This window comes from Triturus cristatus, chromosome 1_2, assembly GCF_964204655.1.
Source record: "Triturus cristatus chromosome 1_2, aTriCri1.1, whole genome shotgun sequence".
Lineage (NCBI taxonomy): Eukaryota > Metazoa > Chordata > Amphibia > Caudata > Salamandridae > Triturus > Triturus cristatus.
Window position 1 is genome coordinate 869,143,670 of NC_140580.1, and position 18,207 is coordinate 869,161,876.

Genomic DNA, 18,207 nt, shown 5'->3' on the forward strand with positions numbered 1-18,207 from the left:
GGTGTCATAACGCCTCATCCCTGGCCTGGTGGACCCCCCACTACACCTGGGTGGATCACCGCGCACAGCAGTGTGTTGTGCTCCTGCACGGGTCACGCTCTGTACCTACCAACACATTATACACCAACACTTCACACACCACACAACTGAGGCACCCGGCCCTCTGGTGTCCTAACTCCTCACCCCTGGCCTTGTGACCCCCCCAACTACACCCAGCGTGGATCCCCGCGCACACAACAGAGACTTACGGCCCTCTGGTGTCCAAACGCCTTACCCCTGCCCTCTTGACCCCCCCACTACACTCAGCGTGGATCCCCGCGCTCAGCAGTGTGTTGTGCTCCTGCCCGGGCCACGTGCTGTACCTAACAACACATCACACACCAACACTTCACACACTACAAAACCAAGGCTCCCGGCCCTCTGGTGTCCCAACGCCTCATCCCTGGCCTTGTGGACCCCCCCACTACACCTGCGTGGATCCCTGCGCACAGCAGTGTGTTGTGCTCCTGCACGGGTCACGCGCTGTACCTACCAACACATTATACACCAACACTTCACACACCACACAACAGAGGCTCCCGGCCCTGGGGTGTCCTAACTCCTCACCCCTGGCCTTGTGACCCCCCCAACTACACCCAGCGTGGATACCCGCTCACACAACAGAGGCTTCCGGCCCTCTGGTGTCCTAATGCCTCACCCCTGGCGTTGTGACCCCCCCGCTACACCCAGTGCAGTGCCCCACGCACAGCAGTGTGTTGTGCTGCTGTTTGGGTCACCCTCTGTACCTACCAACACTTCACACATCACACAATCACACAACCGAGGCTCCCGGACATCTGGTGTCCTAACGCCTCACCCCTGCCCTCGTGCCTGCCCCCACTACACCCGGCACGGATACCTGCACACAGCAGTGTGTTGTGCTCCTGCACCGGTCATGCGCTGTACCTACCAACACATTACACACCAACACTTCACACAACACACAACAGAGGCTCCCGGCCCTCTGGTGTCCTAACGCCTCACCCCTGGGCTTGTGACCCCCCCACTACACCCAACGTGGAGCCCCATGCACAGCAGTGTGTTGTGCTGCTGCTCGGGTCACGCTCTGTACCTACCAACACATCACACATCACACAATCACACAACTGAGGCTCCCGGACATCTGGTGTCCTAACGCCTCACCCCTGCCCTTGTGACTGCTCCCCCCACTACACCTGGCACGGATCCCCGCACACAGCAGTGTGTTGTGCTGCTGCTTGGGTCATGCAGCAATCGCTCTGTACCTACCAACACTCCACACATCAAACAACGATGCAACGGAGGCTCCCAAACATCTGGTGTCCTAATGCCTCACCCCTGCCATTGTGACTACCCCCCCCACTACACCCAGCACGGATCCCCGTGCACAGCAGTGTGTTGTGCTCCTGCTCGAGCCACGCGGTGTACCTAACAACTCATCACACACCAACACTTCACACACCACACAACCAGGGCTCCCGGTCCTCTGGCATCCTAATGCCTCACCCCTGCCCTCGTGACCCTCCTCTGCCCTTGTGACCCCGCCGCCCCATCTTGGGGTATCCGTAGGTCTTGGCTTCCACCAACTTCATGGAGTGTAAGAAAAACTTGGCAACCTACAGAAATGTGTGGCAGAAAAATGCAGAAAACTTTTTTACATGCACCCAGGAAATACCATGTATCCAGGTAAACTTCACTCACCCGCGCACGTCTCCCACGCTACACCGCCCTAGAGGTAATGACAGTCCTGGTAATGAGTGAAGTTCGGGGAGTGGAGTTCTGGTAATGAGTGAGGTTCAGGTGTGTGGGGTTCTGGTAATGAGTGAGGTTCTGGTAATGAATGAGTTTCGGGTGACTGAGGTTCTGGTAATGAGTGAAGTTCTAGTAATGAACGAGATCTGGGTGAGTGAGGCTCTGGTAATGAGTGAAGTTCGGTTGAGTGACGCTCTGGCAATGAATGAGGGTCTGATAAAGAGGGAGGTCCTGGGAATGAATGAGGTTTGGGTGAGTGAGGTTCGGGTGGGTGAGGTTTGAGTGAGTTAAGTTCTGATAATGAGTGAGATTCAGATGTCTGTGGTTCTGGTAATGAATGAGGTTCGAGTGAGTGAGTATCGGGTGAGTGATGTACTGATAATGAAAGAGTTTAAGGTGAGCAAGGTTCTGCTAATAAATGAGGTTCTGGTAATGAGTGAGGTCCTCATAAGTGAGGTCTGGTAATGAATGATGTTTGGGTGAGTGAGGTTCAGGTGAGTGAGGTTCAGGTGTGTGAGGTTCTGGCGAGTGAGATTCAGATAATGAGTATGGGTCGGGTGAGAGTGGTTCTGGTAATGAATTAGGTTGGGGTGAGTGGGATTCTGATAATGAGTGAGGATCGGGTGAATGCGGTTCTGGTGAGTGAGATTCTGGTAATGAATGAGGTTCGGGTGAGTGAGGTTCAGGTAATGAGTGAAGTTCGGGTGACTGCGGTTCTGGTAATGAATGAGGTTCGGGTGAGTGAGGTTCTGGTAATGAGTGAAGTTCGGGTGACTGCGGTTCTGGTAAAGAATGAGGTTCGGGTAAGTGAGGTTCAGGTAATGAGTGAAGTTCGGGTGACTGCGGTTCTGGTAATGAGTTAGGTTCGTGTGAGTGAGGCTCTGGTAATGGAAGCGGTTCGGGTGAGTAGATGTCTGGTTGTCAGACGAGGAAACTCCCAGAATGCATCCCTTCATAGGTCACCATTGATGGCGTTTCAATGAATGTTCTCCCAGCCTTGCACCACAGACGGGTGGTCAAGAGGCCAATAGACCATGAGTCCTCTACACGCCTCTCTGGTCACCCAGCTAGTGCCACAGGGCATGAATTTTACTGCTTTTGTGACATGAAATAATCCAAATTGTCACAACTGTTGCAGTGTGATGGTTTGACGGTAACAGTGGTACAGGCACTTGGAAGAACGGCCTCTTGTGCAATACCGTGGGGCCTGCTAATTATGTTTGTGACGAATTAAGTGCCATGGGCAGGGCTAGACTAGTGCAGGCAGAGAACATCTTTCAAACAAGCATTTGCAATGCAATAGGTCTCGCATTTAAGCGAGTTTGAGCTATTGACATTGCAAATAATGCCTTTTATATTTGTTTCCGTTTTAAAAACATAAATAAAAGGCATTGTCATTTACAATGCCAATAGCTTTAACTCGTGTAACTGAGAGACTTATTGCATTGCAAATGCTTGTTATTTTTTTCTCCCTGGTACAAGCAAACATGTCAACCCTCCACACAATTGCACAGGAGTACATCCAGGTCCTTCATTGTTTCTTATAATATAGAATCCATACTGGCATAAAGTGATATAAGGTGACAAAACCTGGTAACTGCAGCACACAGAGTCAGTTCACCCAGTCTTGCTATTTTAGCTATGCTTCTGTTTTGCTATTATAAGAAAGCTATTAGGCAGAAATAATAGGGATGTAGTCCTTTAGCTACTGCTAAATGTGCAAGAAAAGAGAATTCCCTACTTTTAGTTTGTAAATTTTTGAAGATGTATATTTTATTTAGCTTATGTTATATTTTTATGTAAGTGTTTTTCCATACGTGTGCACATTAATTAAACATTCTGGTAGTGACATCAATTACCAATACTTTATTAAAGACATATTATAGATTATGACTTTCCTTTATCATACTCGCTGCACTGTACATTTGTTATAGATCCAGAAAAAAGGTGGTAGAAATGAATAGCAGGTATTTTTTCCATTTAGGAAGCAATACAAGACCTGGTGTTAGCCTTCAAACTGGATCCAGCATCAGTGATTCAGGAAATCCACCCCTTGAAACAGGAAGCTTTGGCAGTGATGATCCAGTGGTTGTTTGAGCACTGCAGGACAGTGCTGTCTGAACTATTGGCCACCAACAAGGATCCTATGAAGGAAGAGACCTATAAAGACCTCCTTGTGATTGGGGAATCTCTGATTAAAATCGATGCCAAGAAGTTAAATGGGCACATCCTGTACACAGACATCCTAATTTTAAATGGTAAGTGACTTTGTATAATTGTACCATATTTTAACCTGAGAGTTGTTTCCAGTAATTAATTTGAGTTAGTGGTTGATGGTGGGTGGCACCGCCACTCATTCTTGGGGACCGGCACTTACTTTAACTCTTCAGACATTTCCCGAGTGCGAGAGAGGGAAGAACAACATGGGAAAGGAGAAGGAAATAAATACGGTAAAACCATCAACAAGGGACAAAGCAGGAACCTGCAAGAGTGAGATTAAGGGTAAGAGGTGTTTGGTACTGAATTAAAGAGGCTTGAGGATGATTCAAGATGATGTACCCTTGGTAATTCGCACACTAACATTTAATAGCACCGGCCATGGGCTTCTGAGCAGAGATTGGGCACCTACACTTATTCTGTTACAAATTAAGCACTGCTTATTTCAATGCATCCAATTTAAAACCGAGAACTGGTAATTATTTGCTGTTATTTCCATCCCAGGTGTTGTCTTCGGTCCAAAAAGCATTTTGTGGTTGCAAACCCTTGATTCACAAAATCCCAGTGTTTTTACTATGTATTGAATCCCTTTTGCAATATAGAAAACTATTTCCAAAGTGAAAAGTGGTTTTACAACTCCTAAATTGCAATTAAAAGGGGCATGGAAGAGGCGGTTTCTCCTATCAGCACTATGAAATGTATTAGTGATTTGTGACCACAGTTTTAGTTGCAAACCTTTGATAGGTTGTCATCTCCTCAAAGGTTCATTGCAAGCAACCATCTCTGAGTCCACAACCAATCAAAGGGAGTTGCAAATAGCAACCTGCCTAATTAATATTCATTTAGCAAATCATTCTACAACCACCATTTTGTGATGCGGCCCATCAAAACTCAGGCCGCTATGCAAAATTACAGGGAGGTCACAAAATGTTGGTGCTCAATTTGCGCCCAATATTTGTGACCTGCCTCACAGTATATCTGGCCCTTCCTTTTCTGATGGTCATTAATGCTAACAAAAGAAGATTATGGGCCTGATTTAGGGCCTCATTTATGAGAAGTGACGCATCGCTGCGTGAAAGCAGCGATGCGTCACTTCTCAGTGCGCCCTCCTTGCGACATGATGAATACCTCATATTTACAGTATGACGCATCATGTCGCAAGGAGTTACAGATACGTCAGTATTTCTGACGTATCAGTAGGCGCAAAAGTGACGCATTGCAGGAGTGTGTCAGAAAAGTGACACAACTCCAGCAATGTGTCTTACGCCTCCCATGAGGCAGGCGTAAGATATTGACGTATTTGCGTCCTAGAAGTGACGCAGTGAAATCTCATAGATTTCACTGCGTCACTTCTACGAGGCTTACTTACGTGGGAACGCCCCCCCTGAATACATTATACCTCGCACAGGTATAATGTGACGCGGGGGTTTACAAAGTGACGCATCTAGGTAGATGCGTCACTTTGTAAATATGGTGCAACAAGGCTCACTTTTTACGCCACTGGTGTGTCACGAAAAGTGACGCACCGGCGGCGCAAAAGTGACGCAAGGGCTCATAAATAAGCCCCTTAGAGTTTAGCAGGCAGGTTACTCTGTCACAACAGTATGGATATTCCATCCAAAGAAACAAAAATTCCATAACTTTCTATGGGATTTATAGTTCTGCAGACAGATTATCCGTCCCCATTGTGATGGAGTAACCTGTCTGCTGAAATGTAAACCAGGCCATGAATTCTAATCTCTGGTGTTTGGAATTCCATACAGCATTTAACTGCATTCGTCTATGCCTTTCTTCGGAGTCTAAACAAAGAAAAAGGTGTTCCCTTCTGCAGGGGGCCTTGCCTTGCAGTTTGGGATGGACCCCTGAAGAATAGGGCCAGTAGTGATCTGCAGAAGGCAGATCTCTGTCTAGAGTGGCATGGTGAACAACGAGGGACTAGAATACGGCCCTGAGAGATCGCCAGTGGCTGACATTAATTCAAGCATTCATCCTGCACCTTGCTCTTGTACTTGAACTCTGACTGGTATGTTTATATTTATATATTTAATGCAATTTTATATAGCGCGAACATTACCCGAAGGTGTCAGAGCGCTTTACAAAAGAACCAGTTGCGTTACATACGGACTTACATGAGTTACATAAGAGTTATAAACAGGAAAAAAAACCATTTGCAAATGTACAAGTGGAGCGAAAGGAGAGAAAAATTGCAAATGTACAAGATGTAAAGTCACTCAAGGAAGAGATACAAACAGATAAACTCTGAAATCACATAGGAATGGTATTAGGTACAAAGGTCTACTACATATACTAGTGGTTAGAATTATATATACAAGTGGAGTGAAAGGAGGGAAAAAATTGCAAACGTACAAGTTGTAAAGTCACTCAAGGAAGAGATATAATAGATAGACTCTAAAATCACATAGGAATGGTAGTAAGTACAAAGGTCTACTACATATACTAGTGGTTAGAGATATAAATATATACAAATTGCAAATTCACTCAGGATTTCATTTTAACAGCGATTAGGCTAGGACAATTATTTTTTACATATTTACAGAGCAGAAAATTCTTGCCATCGTTCAGCCAGGTGTTCAGGTGGTGTTGCATTCAAGGGTGGTGGTCTTGGGTCTGGAGGGATCCACCTAGTTGGAGATGTCCATAGGGGTAGAAGGCCGGATGGTGGTGAGGGAAGCAGCATGCTGGACACAGGTTGTGGTGAGCCACACCAAGTAGGCAGAGTCCGCAAAGGTGCAGATGCTCTCCCCCCTCCGATCCCTGCTGTTTTACATAATATCCCCGCCAATTGCTTCTGGGAGGGGGAGGCTTCCAGTGCGCAGATCGAACGTGGGCGTGCAGCCGCCATTTTAAGGCTAGGCATGCTCCAGAGTTAATGCAGCAACTTGGCGCATGCAGGGGTGTGATGCCCCCCCCCCCCAGGGGCAGCGGCTGTCTAGGGGCGCAGCAGCCTACCTCTTCCAACTCTCCTCTCTCCCAGAGCCAGCCGCTAAGTCCGACGGGCGCCATTTTTGAACCAGGCATCCCCGAAGGACTAGTGTTACCAGGATTCAGGTTGGGGCCGTAGTACGAGAGCCTCTCGCCTGCTGACCTCAGGTGGGAGGTAGTGGGTCGCTCCTCATTGCTGCGCCTTCGGCCAGTGCGGGCCCAGATCCTTGATGGCATCAACGTCACGTCGGCGAGAGAAGGGGGCAGTCCCCGGTCCGGTCCTGCGCATCCCCACAGGCATTACAGCGTGCCCCGCTGGTGCCAACAGTAGGCCCGCTGCCTTACCGCTCTTCAAATGTGAGTCCTCTGCCCCGTAGGTTGTGCTGCAGGAGCCTCGCGATCAGTCATGGGCTCCGCCGATCGGGAGCAGGCTCCGGCAGCGGACGGTCACCATCTTGTTTCTGGGGCCGGTGTCCATTGGAGGAAATGTTCTTGAAAGCCCGCACCAGAAACAGGGCTCAGCCTTTACCACCAGGTTCTCTCCATATTCATGCACTGGGGCGCTGGTTTTCGGCGAGTTGCGGCGTGATATGGCGGGCGAGTTTCATGCCCGTGTGCGGAGCTTCAGCAGATCATGTCCGCCATTTCCGAGATGTTACCGGATCATATGAATGGGATTTTAGGAAAAAGTTTGCGCAGTAACTTATCATAGAAGTTAATGGGGGAAATACCTTCTCCTGATTATTTTTTTTTCAAATCTCCCACTTTACTTTTCTAAAATGTTGGCATGTATACGACACACGGTGGTACCCTGTGAGTTGGCAGGTCTGGCTCCCACCCACCCACTCTCATATATTATGAGACTGTGCTCACCGTGACATAGGGCTGGAGATGTACCTATTGATGAGGACCAAATAGGCCAAAGCTGGTTTGGGTTTGCATTTTGGTTATTCTGGAGGGAGACCTCATCTGGAAGATCAGGATGGTCTGTTTCCATGAGGAGCAAGAGCACTGATTTGACTAGAATGGGTGTACAAGTGATAAGGAATGGCAAGGATTAATTCAAGTATTCCGTCCATCATCTTGTTGTTGTTACATGTTTCTTGGGAGCTAAGCATACCGTTCTCACCCAGTTGCAGAAAATTACACTTGGAAGATAATTGTTTTAACAGAAAATATATGTGAGGGCTTGTTCAAGAGTCCTAACCACCTTTTGTCTAACCACCTATTTTCCCAATAAGGCTAGGTGTAGCCCCTTCCAGGATCTCAAAGAGTTCTGAGTGGTTTGTAAGTACACACGAACATTACAGAATAGTTTCCTTTATTTAGTGGTCTGAGGGAACCTAGTTTTTATTGTGATAACGCCTCCATATCACGATGACATATGATATTCACTCTCCAGTCTTTGCTGATTAATTATTAGACTTTGGGGAAAACTGGACCTGAATAGAATGCCCTATAGTCCAGTCCATAGTGGGAAGCCAGTTTCAACTAGTGTAGCAATGCCAGAGGAACCAGGCAAACCTCAGATGAAGTTCATGTATGAGTCTTTTCTAAATTCTTTTGGTTCTTTCTTTTGATCCTTTCTAGTCTTCGGCTTCAATTATTTCTTTTTGTCTTGTTCTCTTTGTCACACTGGCAAAAGGCGACACCTTTCTTGTTTATGGGTGTCATCAATGTTCTATTCACTGTATTCTTATAGTTGGTAGCCCTACCGCTGCAGCTTTCGATTTTATTAGACAACACAACAACAGAATAAGACATAAATAACGTCAATGGCTGCTCTAAGTTTAAATAAAAGTATAATGTATCAAGTAAAGTAAAGAAAACATCAAGATAAGGGTCTTAAAGAGATATGGGAAACGAAAAAATGTCACCACTAAGTAATCTATAATGGTAGAATCTGTCACTCCAAAACAAATTCCAGAAAGCCGAAAATAATTACTAATAATAAAAACGTTTGTAGGTGACCTTCAAAGAGTTGGCCAAAACTCAGGCACCTCCTGTTGCTGACCTGACTGTCTGAAACAAGGTAGGGGCTTGTTGCAGTAAAAGATTCCACATTTGAACTCTGAAAATCTTTACAGAGGTGAGTATTGTATAGTAGGACCAACATTGAGACTCTACCCGGACAAGGCTTCACCATGACACGGCTCCGGAGGGGGATATACACCTTGAAGATGTCTCATTCAATGCAGCCATGGGTGCTGAACATTACCAAGCTGCAGAAGGTTCAAGGTATGGTAAAGCCTGTCAGTGCACACAGCAAGCCTGAAAATGCAGGTTTCCCCTGGCTAGAATTTGTGATTCTTTTAGTTATAATCCAATGCAATTCTACAGACTTTTTAATAGAGATCATTTAAAGATAGGGAGTCTAGCAGTGTTAAAATGTACACTATAACTCCATCAAGATAACAATCTTTTCTTATTGTTTGAAGATTTCCATAGTGCAAACGTCTCCAGATGGCATTAGAACGCCCTAAGGAGCACCAAATCCATCACATTTTTGTAGCATAGGGAGACTGAGTGACTTGCCAAAGATCACAGAACGTTGACCGAGGCTGGGATTCGAACCAGTATCCCCAGTTCTAAAATCGTGAGGTCTGGCCGCCATGCCATATCTCCTCCCCTGAATAACATCGAATAGTGTCCATGAGTTCCAAAGCACTAAACTTATTTAATTTGTTCAGACTATAGTCATTGGGTGTCGCACAACCTAAAATAACATTTATGTGTTTGCTAGACCGTAGAAAAACGGTGGATCTCAAGTTGCTTGAGTGGTTCAGTCTGCTTAGTTGAATCCAGTGGCTCCATCTTGAAGCCAGCACCCTTCTTGGTGGTGTCCCACTAAATCTGGCTGTAGAGTGTTCAGGAACTCCACCTGTCATCCCCAGAGCCCCGGTATTCTGATCGGATATTCTTTTTTATTAGGAGTAAGAGAACCTACATTCAGATTTATTTAAGGAACCCGCATTGCTTTTTTATGTAGCAGCTTTTAACTTTGGTAATACTTTACTAAGAATGTCAGCTCTTGAATTCCAGGAAGGGTCTGAAAACCTGTCTCATTGCACTGTGCCCATGGAGCTATTTGTCTTCACTGTTCCTTGCTTTATAGTTCCAAGAAACCCCATATAAATGCCAGGGCTGTGTGCGGGCTGCAGTGTTGCAATGAATATTTAGCATTGCTGAATTGCACAGTCCTTGAAGTGGACTAGTTTAGCATTTGTTCAGAAACAATGTTAAATGCCAAGCTGTCATGGCCAACAAACGATCACAAATATTTAAATGATAGAGGTGCATATGCACTTCGCTTTATTGGTATTTATGCACGTGTACAAAGCGTATGCTGAAAATTGAAAGCACTCCTTTACTGTTCATACTGAAATGTTTAACAGCAAATGTGAACAGAAAAGTAAAATCTAGTCTTCACGCACTTTCTACAGATTTAATAACACAGAAGTTGATGCAACATTGTCCATCATTTATTAAAAATGTGCAACAATTTAATAGACCATCCAGTTTAGAGAAAAAAAGCAGTTTTCTTTAATCCGTCCTGCATCTCTACCAATCACCAACAAGAGGCAATCCAGAATGCTGCTTTGTTTGATGATGTCAGCTGGGGGTTTGGCCTCAGGTTGGACTACTGTGAATCCACAGAAGCTGTCCGTGTCCTGATACTGGCAACACTCGTTTGGCTAATTTCCTTCCAGAGTACTCATTTCAAGGTATCAGGGTCTGCAGGGCACTGATGATAACAGTGTTTAAGAAATTATGCTCTTTTGGCTGGTGACTGGCACAAAAGGACGAACTCTAAGCATAATATGCTCTGATCTGTGGATTGAGAAATTCCAAAGATGGATCGAAACAAATGACTTTGTGCTATGTTCAGCTTTTCGTCTGCTGCAACAGTTAATACCTCTAGGCCATAATTTGTCAGACTCAATGAGTCTGATTTGAGGGATGACTGACGAGGGAGGATCGGCAAAAGTTACCACTACGTACCTCCAAATAATCATGAGAACCAAAATATGATATTGGGTTACTGGTGCTAGCACAACATGGACTTGTAAGAAATAAATAGGGCTCCTGGTTTTATGGTATTTTTTTTTTTGCCATTTCCGTCTGTATTTATCCATATTTATTTTTTCAGCATTTTATCTGTATTTATCCACATTTATTTTTCCCACCAGTAAAAGACGACGCTGCAGCTAGTATTTTTCCACATTTATTTAAATTGACAAGAAGTGTATTTGTGAGGGGGTGGGGCAAATTTTACTATTTTCGTTGGAGCATTGAAAACGACTTTTCTTGAGAAGCTATCACCAACAGGTGTGTGTGGGGGGATGGCAGTTCATGGGACTTTATTTCTTGTTTACTTATTTAAAAAATGTATCTATTTAACAATTATATAGACTGGATAATTGTAATTTTAAGTTTGTTTTGCCATGTTGGCATAATATCCAACTTAATTAACTAAACTGAAACTGCACGCTCAATAAAACATTAATAAATCCTGCTGTAGTGTGGGAAAAAAACTAGGGAAAACGTATTGGCTTTTCTAGGCAAAGTATATATGAGATACATAATTTTAAGTAATGGTTCAGTGTGCATTTGAGATGTAATACAGTCCTGCACTGCAATGCAAGTGATCTATAGGAGGTGGAATGATACAAAATAACAGCCTATGGCCAGAGGTGAGAAGGAAATGGTCTTCACCTCAGTCTGTTTAGATTTTAAATATTTGGTAACAATAGGTGTATAATTGGGGCACTGTTAAGCCGGGCCTAAAAAGAGCATATCTGGGCTTACTAACTGCATAATGTCTTCTGTACATAGGTAAGGGTGTCATAGCATAAGCACCTACAGGGATCAGCGTTCATACTTGGGACAAGTACAGAGAACAGAATGATAATGATAGCTAGGGGTGTCCTTCCCTCAGAACACCTCATCACAGTAGCAACAAGAGACTTTCGTACTAATCCCGGCTTCCCAACTAGGCCGTATTTCCGTGCTCCTGGGCAAGTCACTTCGGCTCCATACCTCCCCTGACGAAACTCAGTTAATCTATTGTAAAGGGCGCTTAAAAGAAATCTTTCCCTTTTAAATAATTTGGATATGGGAACTGGAGTACGGAGGAAAATAACGTTATGTCTGTAATGATGTCACCGGACCTGTAACTAATTAAACATCTGTTTTTTCCCATGAGGCTGAAAGCATGCTTCACACATCTTAGGCACGGCGACCTTTCTCTTTCACAATACCTCCTCCCTACGTTGTGTGTGGCAGCCCGGATTGAGACTGCTTCCCGTGCACACACAGCCGCACCCGAGTACTTCACAGGTCTTTAAAAGACCTTTTGCTTGTTAATGTGGCTTTGTTGTTTTTCGCCCCTTCTTAGATCCCCTGCAGCTCCACTCTGCCACGGATGGCCGCAATGCATTCGCCGACTAGTGATGTCCAGGGCCGGCTTTAGTGCTTGTGGCGCCCTGTGCCACAATGTTTGTTGGCGCCCCCCCAATGACCACCTCCACCACGGATTCTCTCACTAGCACCCTTTAACAGTGACCAAGTCTCCATAACCACATTCTCTCAGATGCATTGAATTAGTTATATAGCGCCACTCATACCACTGTAGGGTGTCCGAGCACTTTGAATCACATGCATATTACACAGAGACAATCAATCATACGTGTGTAAATCAGTGTATAGGAAATGTTACATAAGTCAAAGGACTGAAAGTGCTGGAGTCACATGTCGCCCATACTGGTAGGCAGTATAGTTTAAGAGTGCTTGGTGTGGAGAAGCACAAGCACAGAGTCGAAAAAGAAACAGCATAGTTGGGAGTTTTCTTTAATAATAAGAATCGATTTCTAGCCAAATTAACCCTTTTTGCAACATTAATCAATGTTCTAATAATGTATACTTTGCAGTGTGTATGCAGTTCTAGGATGAAAGTTAATAGCTCACTATTCTATGTTAGAACTTTAAGTTATAAATTGCAAGTAACAAAAGGATGCCTCTTTTGAAAGCAGTAACCTGCTGATCTGTTTACATCATACTCACTCTGTAATCTACTTGGTACATGTTCTTTGCAGCAGGCATATTAACCCTCTGCACTAACTTCACCCAAGTCAAAACCTCAACTATACAAAATGCTGATCTCTCCCCAGGAAGATAATTAATCACACGAGTTATCTTGACATTTATTGGAGGACTGGTAATTGCCGGGGAAAAGAAACGCTGCAGCAGGTGCTTCAAAAGTATAATAAACTTTCAAACACAGCGCCCCCAGGAAGCCAGCACCCGGTGCGGTGGCACCGGTCACACCACCCTAATGCCGGCCCTGCCCGCATTACACCTATGGTAAATTTGGCTTGGGAACAGACGACACCTGCCCCCGACATCCGAAGCCACCGGGTGCGTAAAACTTTCTCTGGGGACTCAACCTCCACTGCAAAAAAGTACTGTCACACAATGTCATCAACCGATCCAAGCCCTGCATGATGACTCAATCTCATCTCAGAGGAAGCAATGCAGCATCCAGGCAAACCAGCGTCCCCCAACGGACAAACAAACTCTGCATGCATGCCAAGTGGCGCTGGACGGCATTAGGACACGGAGCCCCAAGAGACGATCCGGCTCCACCCGATGAAAACCCACAATACTAGCAAACAACACCATCTCCTCACTGCAGTTAAAAACAGCATGGGGTCCTGCACTCCAATCTCATGCACTGATTGCCGCCTGCTGAGTGCACCTCCATGTTTCTACGGATGTGAAGCAGTGAGCGCCGGAGTTCACCACAACCCAATAGACATGCGTCGATTCCATGGCCTCCGAAAGACTGCATGCACCCACCAGGATACGAACCGGTGACCCAACGTCAGGCGCGCAGTGCCCATTGGACTCAAAGGGCTTCAGCCCCCTCCATCCTGTCTGGCAGCCCGGGCTGAGACAGCTTCCCGGCACACACAGCCGCACCAGAGCACTTCACAGGTCTTTAAAAGACCATTCGCTTGTTAACGAGGCTGTGTTTGAATACTGATAACACCAGAGGCGATTGCTCTGTGAGCAATCACCATACCAATCCTGTTTTCAACTCTCTGCTGGAGCAAGGCAGCGCCGCAAAATGTGCTAGTGTTTTACCGTTTTTACATATAAATACAGACAAAGGAAAACTTGTTTTCCGTCTGTATTTATATGTAAAAATCCGTTTAAACGGAAAACCGGGAGCCCTAGTAATAAAGCAGAGATTTAGTATACGGTAGTACCTACATAAAGGTATGTTATGTTATGTTCTGCAGATTTGTAGATCGTACTATCACCCAGCAGGGTATCCTGCCACTGAGCACCTAGGGCCTAGTGGGACTACTTGAAAAGCCAGGTTATCAGCTTCTTGAGGATTTCAAGAAGGGAGGAGGAGGCTCCTATGTGTTGGGGCAAGTCATTCCGTGCTTTAGGAGAGATGTAGGAGAAGGCTTGCAACCTGGATCTGTTTTTCTGTAAGCGTGGGACTTGTGCAAGTAGGAGTGCAACCGAGCAGAGGTGTCTGGAAGGTCTGTGAAAGCAGAATCGATTATTGACGTATGCTAGGCTAGTGCTATGTAGTGCCTTGAAAGTGTGGGTGAGGAGTTTGAATTATACCCCCTTGTGAATGGGGAGTCAGGGGAGCTCCTTCAGGTGTGGTGTGATGTGAGTGCAGCATGGGAGGTTGAGAGTAATTCTTGCCGCCAAGTTCTGAATGGTCTGCAGCCACTGGTGAGTTTTTATTGATCCGGCATAGAGAGTTTTCCTGTTGTCTAGCTTGCTTCTGACCACTGCATATGTGTGACTTTATTTGTCTTCTGATTGGATGCCATTTGAAAATCTTCCTCAGCACCTTCAGGGTATAGAAATATGTAGAGTTTGATATCCATGATAATCCTGAGTTTCTTGACGTTGTCGTTCCTAGTTCTGTTGGCCACCAGGTGGAGTCTCACAATGATGTGCTCTTCGTGAAGACCATTATTTCTGTCTTGTCGGTGTTCAGCTTTAGACAGTTGGTCTTCATCCAGTGGTCGATTTCAGTCATGCAGGCCATTAACATCTCTCCCAAACAATGGCTCACAAAGAACTGTCATGATCTTTCTGAAACAGCTGTACACTAAAGAAAGAATAAATACAATCAAAAGGGTAATAGAAACACTTATTGAACTGCATTTTTTATATCCGTACATCAAAAAGCAGTTTATCAACTCAGATGTGATGCTCAGTATCTGGTGGTCATCATTGCTCTTTAAAGGCCGAAGATTCAGATCTCACCAGGATAATCTAAACTGACCACCTTGGGACAAATAAAGCACTGGTCACATACTAAATTCTCAATCACGGCTCCTAACGTGTTTTGCATTTTTATCTCACTGCCATTTCTTCCACCTTTGCTAATTTCCCTAAGAATCCTTTCTTCCAGATAGATCTGTAAGCTGCTGGGTCTTTTGGGATTTTGGAGGGTGGAATGTAAACTGAAAGTATATGCATTTGGGCATGTGTTGCGAACCAGGCTGCTGAATTATACAAGGTGAGCTAAATTAGAGTCTGCTGTCTGGCTTGATGTGCATCAGAATGTGGCTGTGGCAATAAAACTATAATGTGAATACTCTTTGGTAACAGGAGAGATGCAGAGGAATGGTTCTATATCATAGAAATGGGGTAAGGTAAACCCAGAAACCTCAGAAGCTGGAAAAGGCTTAGCTGAACATTGCTAGGCAGTTTTCCCACCCACTGAAATCACAGGAGATTAAATAAATAATTTTTCTAAACCAGGTGGGTGTACCTCAGTGGCAGGAATGCAAATGCAGTCTTGTGGACTAGGCCATTCTAATCAACTAGAAACTATAATGATTTGCCACTATATGCAAGTAATGTCTAAACTTATGGTACACCCTTGAGGATATGTCTATTCAGGCGCGCCTAAAGAGCGACCATGATCCCTTCTGCTCTCTGTTTACATTTAAGGACCTAAGTGAACAAGTCCAACCAGCCAGCCTACACAACACTAGCGACCTTGTAGTTTCAAATGATACGTACCAAGTTAAGTGGTCCAGGATAATAGCCTGCCCAGAAATATTAACTAACATAAGTAGTGAGCTCGAATGCACAGTAAGACTGATGGAGATAAGCTCCACCTCCCCTCAAACGGTAAATGATCTTACAATGTTGCACAATACACTTTCCTTAAAAATTCAAGGGCACTTTCTGAAACAGAGTGGGCCCAGGGCGAAGGCTCCCATGCTCAACCAACATCATTGATACAACCATGAATGCATTCGCGCTAGTAAGGCGTTAGTTTGGCAAGGGCCTTTCCCGTAGGTGAATGCCACGGTAGATCGAGCAGCAGATGTGCTGCTGCATTCTGCACCCTCTGGTGCTTTCTCAGTCTACCTTGTGAGGCTCCAAGATATAACACTACTGATATTCTGGCAGCTTTAAGGAGAAGGCCCATGTTCTTGTTCAATGTTTTCATTCCAAAACATTTTCCTGCTTGGCCGGAGATCTGGCTGTCAAATGATAGATTAGTGTCTTTACTATAATGAGACCCTTGTTTTTCCGGCATTAAGTTTGAGGCAGCTGTAATCCATCCACTCCACCAGTTCAACCAGGCAAGATCTAAGCTGAGCCACAGAGGCTCCTTCATCCTGAAGCAAGGTGATAAGCTGCATGTCATCGGCATACAACACAATGTTAAAGCCCTAATGCTCGATGAAATCTGCTAGGGGGCGCATGTAAAGATTGAATAACATAGGGATCAATGCAGAGCCCTGTGGGCCCCTCTGCCACAGTGAAAAAAACCTCAGATGAGAAAGGTTGTTAAACCACCTGAAAGTTGCAGTTCTGTAGGAAAGAAGCTAGCCATCTCAGAGCCATATCACAGACACCGTATTTCCATAACTACTCAAGCACAAGGCCAAGAGATACGGTATCAAAAGCTGCACTTAAGTCCAGCATTATCACTGTGGCAGTTTTGTCCCCTTCAAAAATATGTCTAAGAGACTCAGAGGCCAACAGAGGCACTGATTATATTCTGTACTGTGGGCGGAAACCCAATTGGGTCTCATGCAGTAGATCCTCAGCCTCAACAAATCTCATCAGCTGTTTATTTATGTATTTCTCAGCCACTTCGGAAAAAAATGGAAGCAGGAAGATGAACCTAAAGTTTTCTGGCGTTGCATGGTCCAGTACAAGTTTATTCAGGAGTAGCACAATAATAGCATGTTTCCAACTCGAACGGACCTGACCTAGCACAAAAGAATTATTAAGCAGGTCGCACAATCCAGTCAAGATAGCCTCCCTCTCTCGTTCTGAAATCATGGGAGAGGCGGGGTTGCCTGGTGAGCCCGATTTCACCTTAGGCACAGAGTGCACATCTCTTCTGTGATTAAGGTACTAAAACTAGAGAGGCCTTCCTTAGTGTCAGATGATTTAAACTAGGCTTTGAGACACGGAGCATTTCTAACTGCCTTCAGGAAAGTTGTATAAATATTAGAGACTTTATCAGAGAAGAATTGGGCAATTGAATCACAACCCTCTCCAGACAGGGGAATAGACTCAGAAACACAATTCAAGGAGGATAGTGATTTCATGATGGAGACTAGCTCCTGGGAGAAATTGTGAGCTAGCCCTCTCTTATTAGCATAAAAATAACTTTACATGATTCTCATCTGTTTATGATGTTCCTTCAGTGTCTTACGATAATTAGCTTTATCCAAGGCACTGTTATTTCTGCACCAAAGATGCTCTAAGTGTTTTTTTGCATAAATAGATCCTCATTGAACAATTCTGCCAAAGGTTTGGAGTGATAAACTATACAGTTCATCATGGATGTGATATGATCAAGCGCCTCAGTTATCCAGTTCTCCATTTGTAAGTTTGTCGTGTCTACACAATCACTTAAGATTGAACGATTCACTATCACTATCAAAGCCTCCATAAATGTGGCGTGGGTGACCTTAGTCCATTTTTGTGTCCTACTGTGCTTGCCTCCATTTGGGGTTGGTGTAGGAGTGGTCAAGGAAACCTGGAAAGGAATGAGCCAGTGGTCAGACCATATCAGATGTATGGGAGAATCCACCATCACTCCTGTTGAATTGGCAAAAATGGGATCCAGCATGTGTCCCTATGAGTGGGAGTACTTATCAATTGGGTAAACTGGAGTGTTTCCAAGTCCTCAATAAGAGTAGTAGCAGGAAGACATATTGCCTCCTCAAAATGGAGATTAAGGTCACCTAAGACTAAAAGATT

At 44.9% G+C, this 18,207-nt stretch overlaps 1 protein-coding gene across 1 annotated transcript in view; it reads left to right on the forward strand.

Moving 5' to 3' along the window:
* TTC34 (tetratricopeptide repeat domain 34) overlaps positions 1–18,207 on the forward strand; it is a 625,964-nt gene that overhangs the window by 454,632 nt on the left and 153,125 nt on the right. Inside the window, exon 6 of the mRNA XM_085609186.1 lies at positions 3,755–4,028. Within this exon, the coding sequence (XP_085465312.1) occupies positions 3,755–4,028 (274 nt within the window). The remainder of the gene's footprint in view (positions 1–3,754; positions 4,029–18,207) is intronic.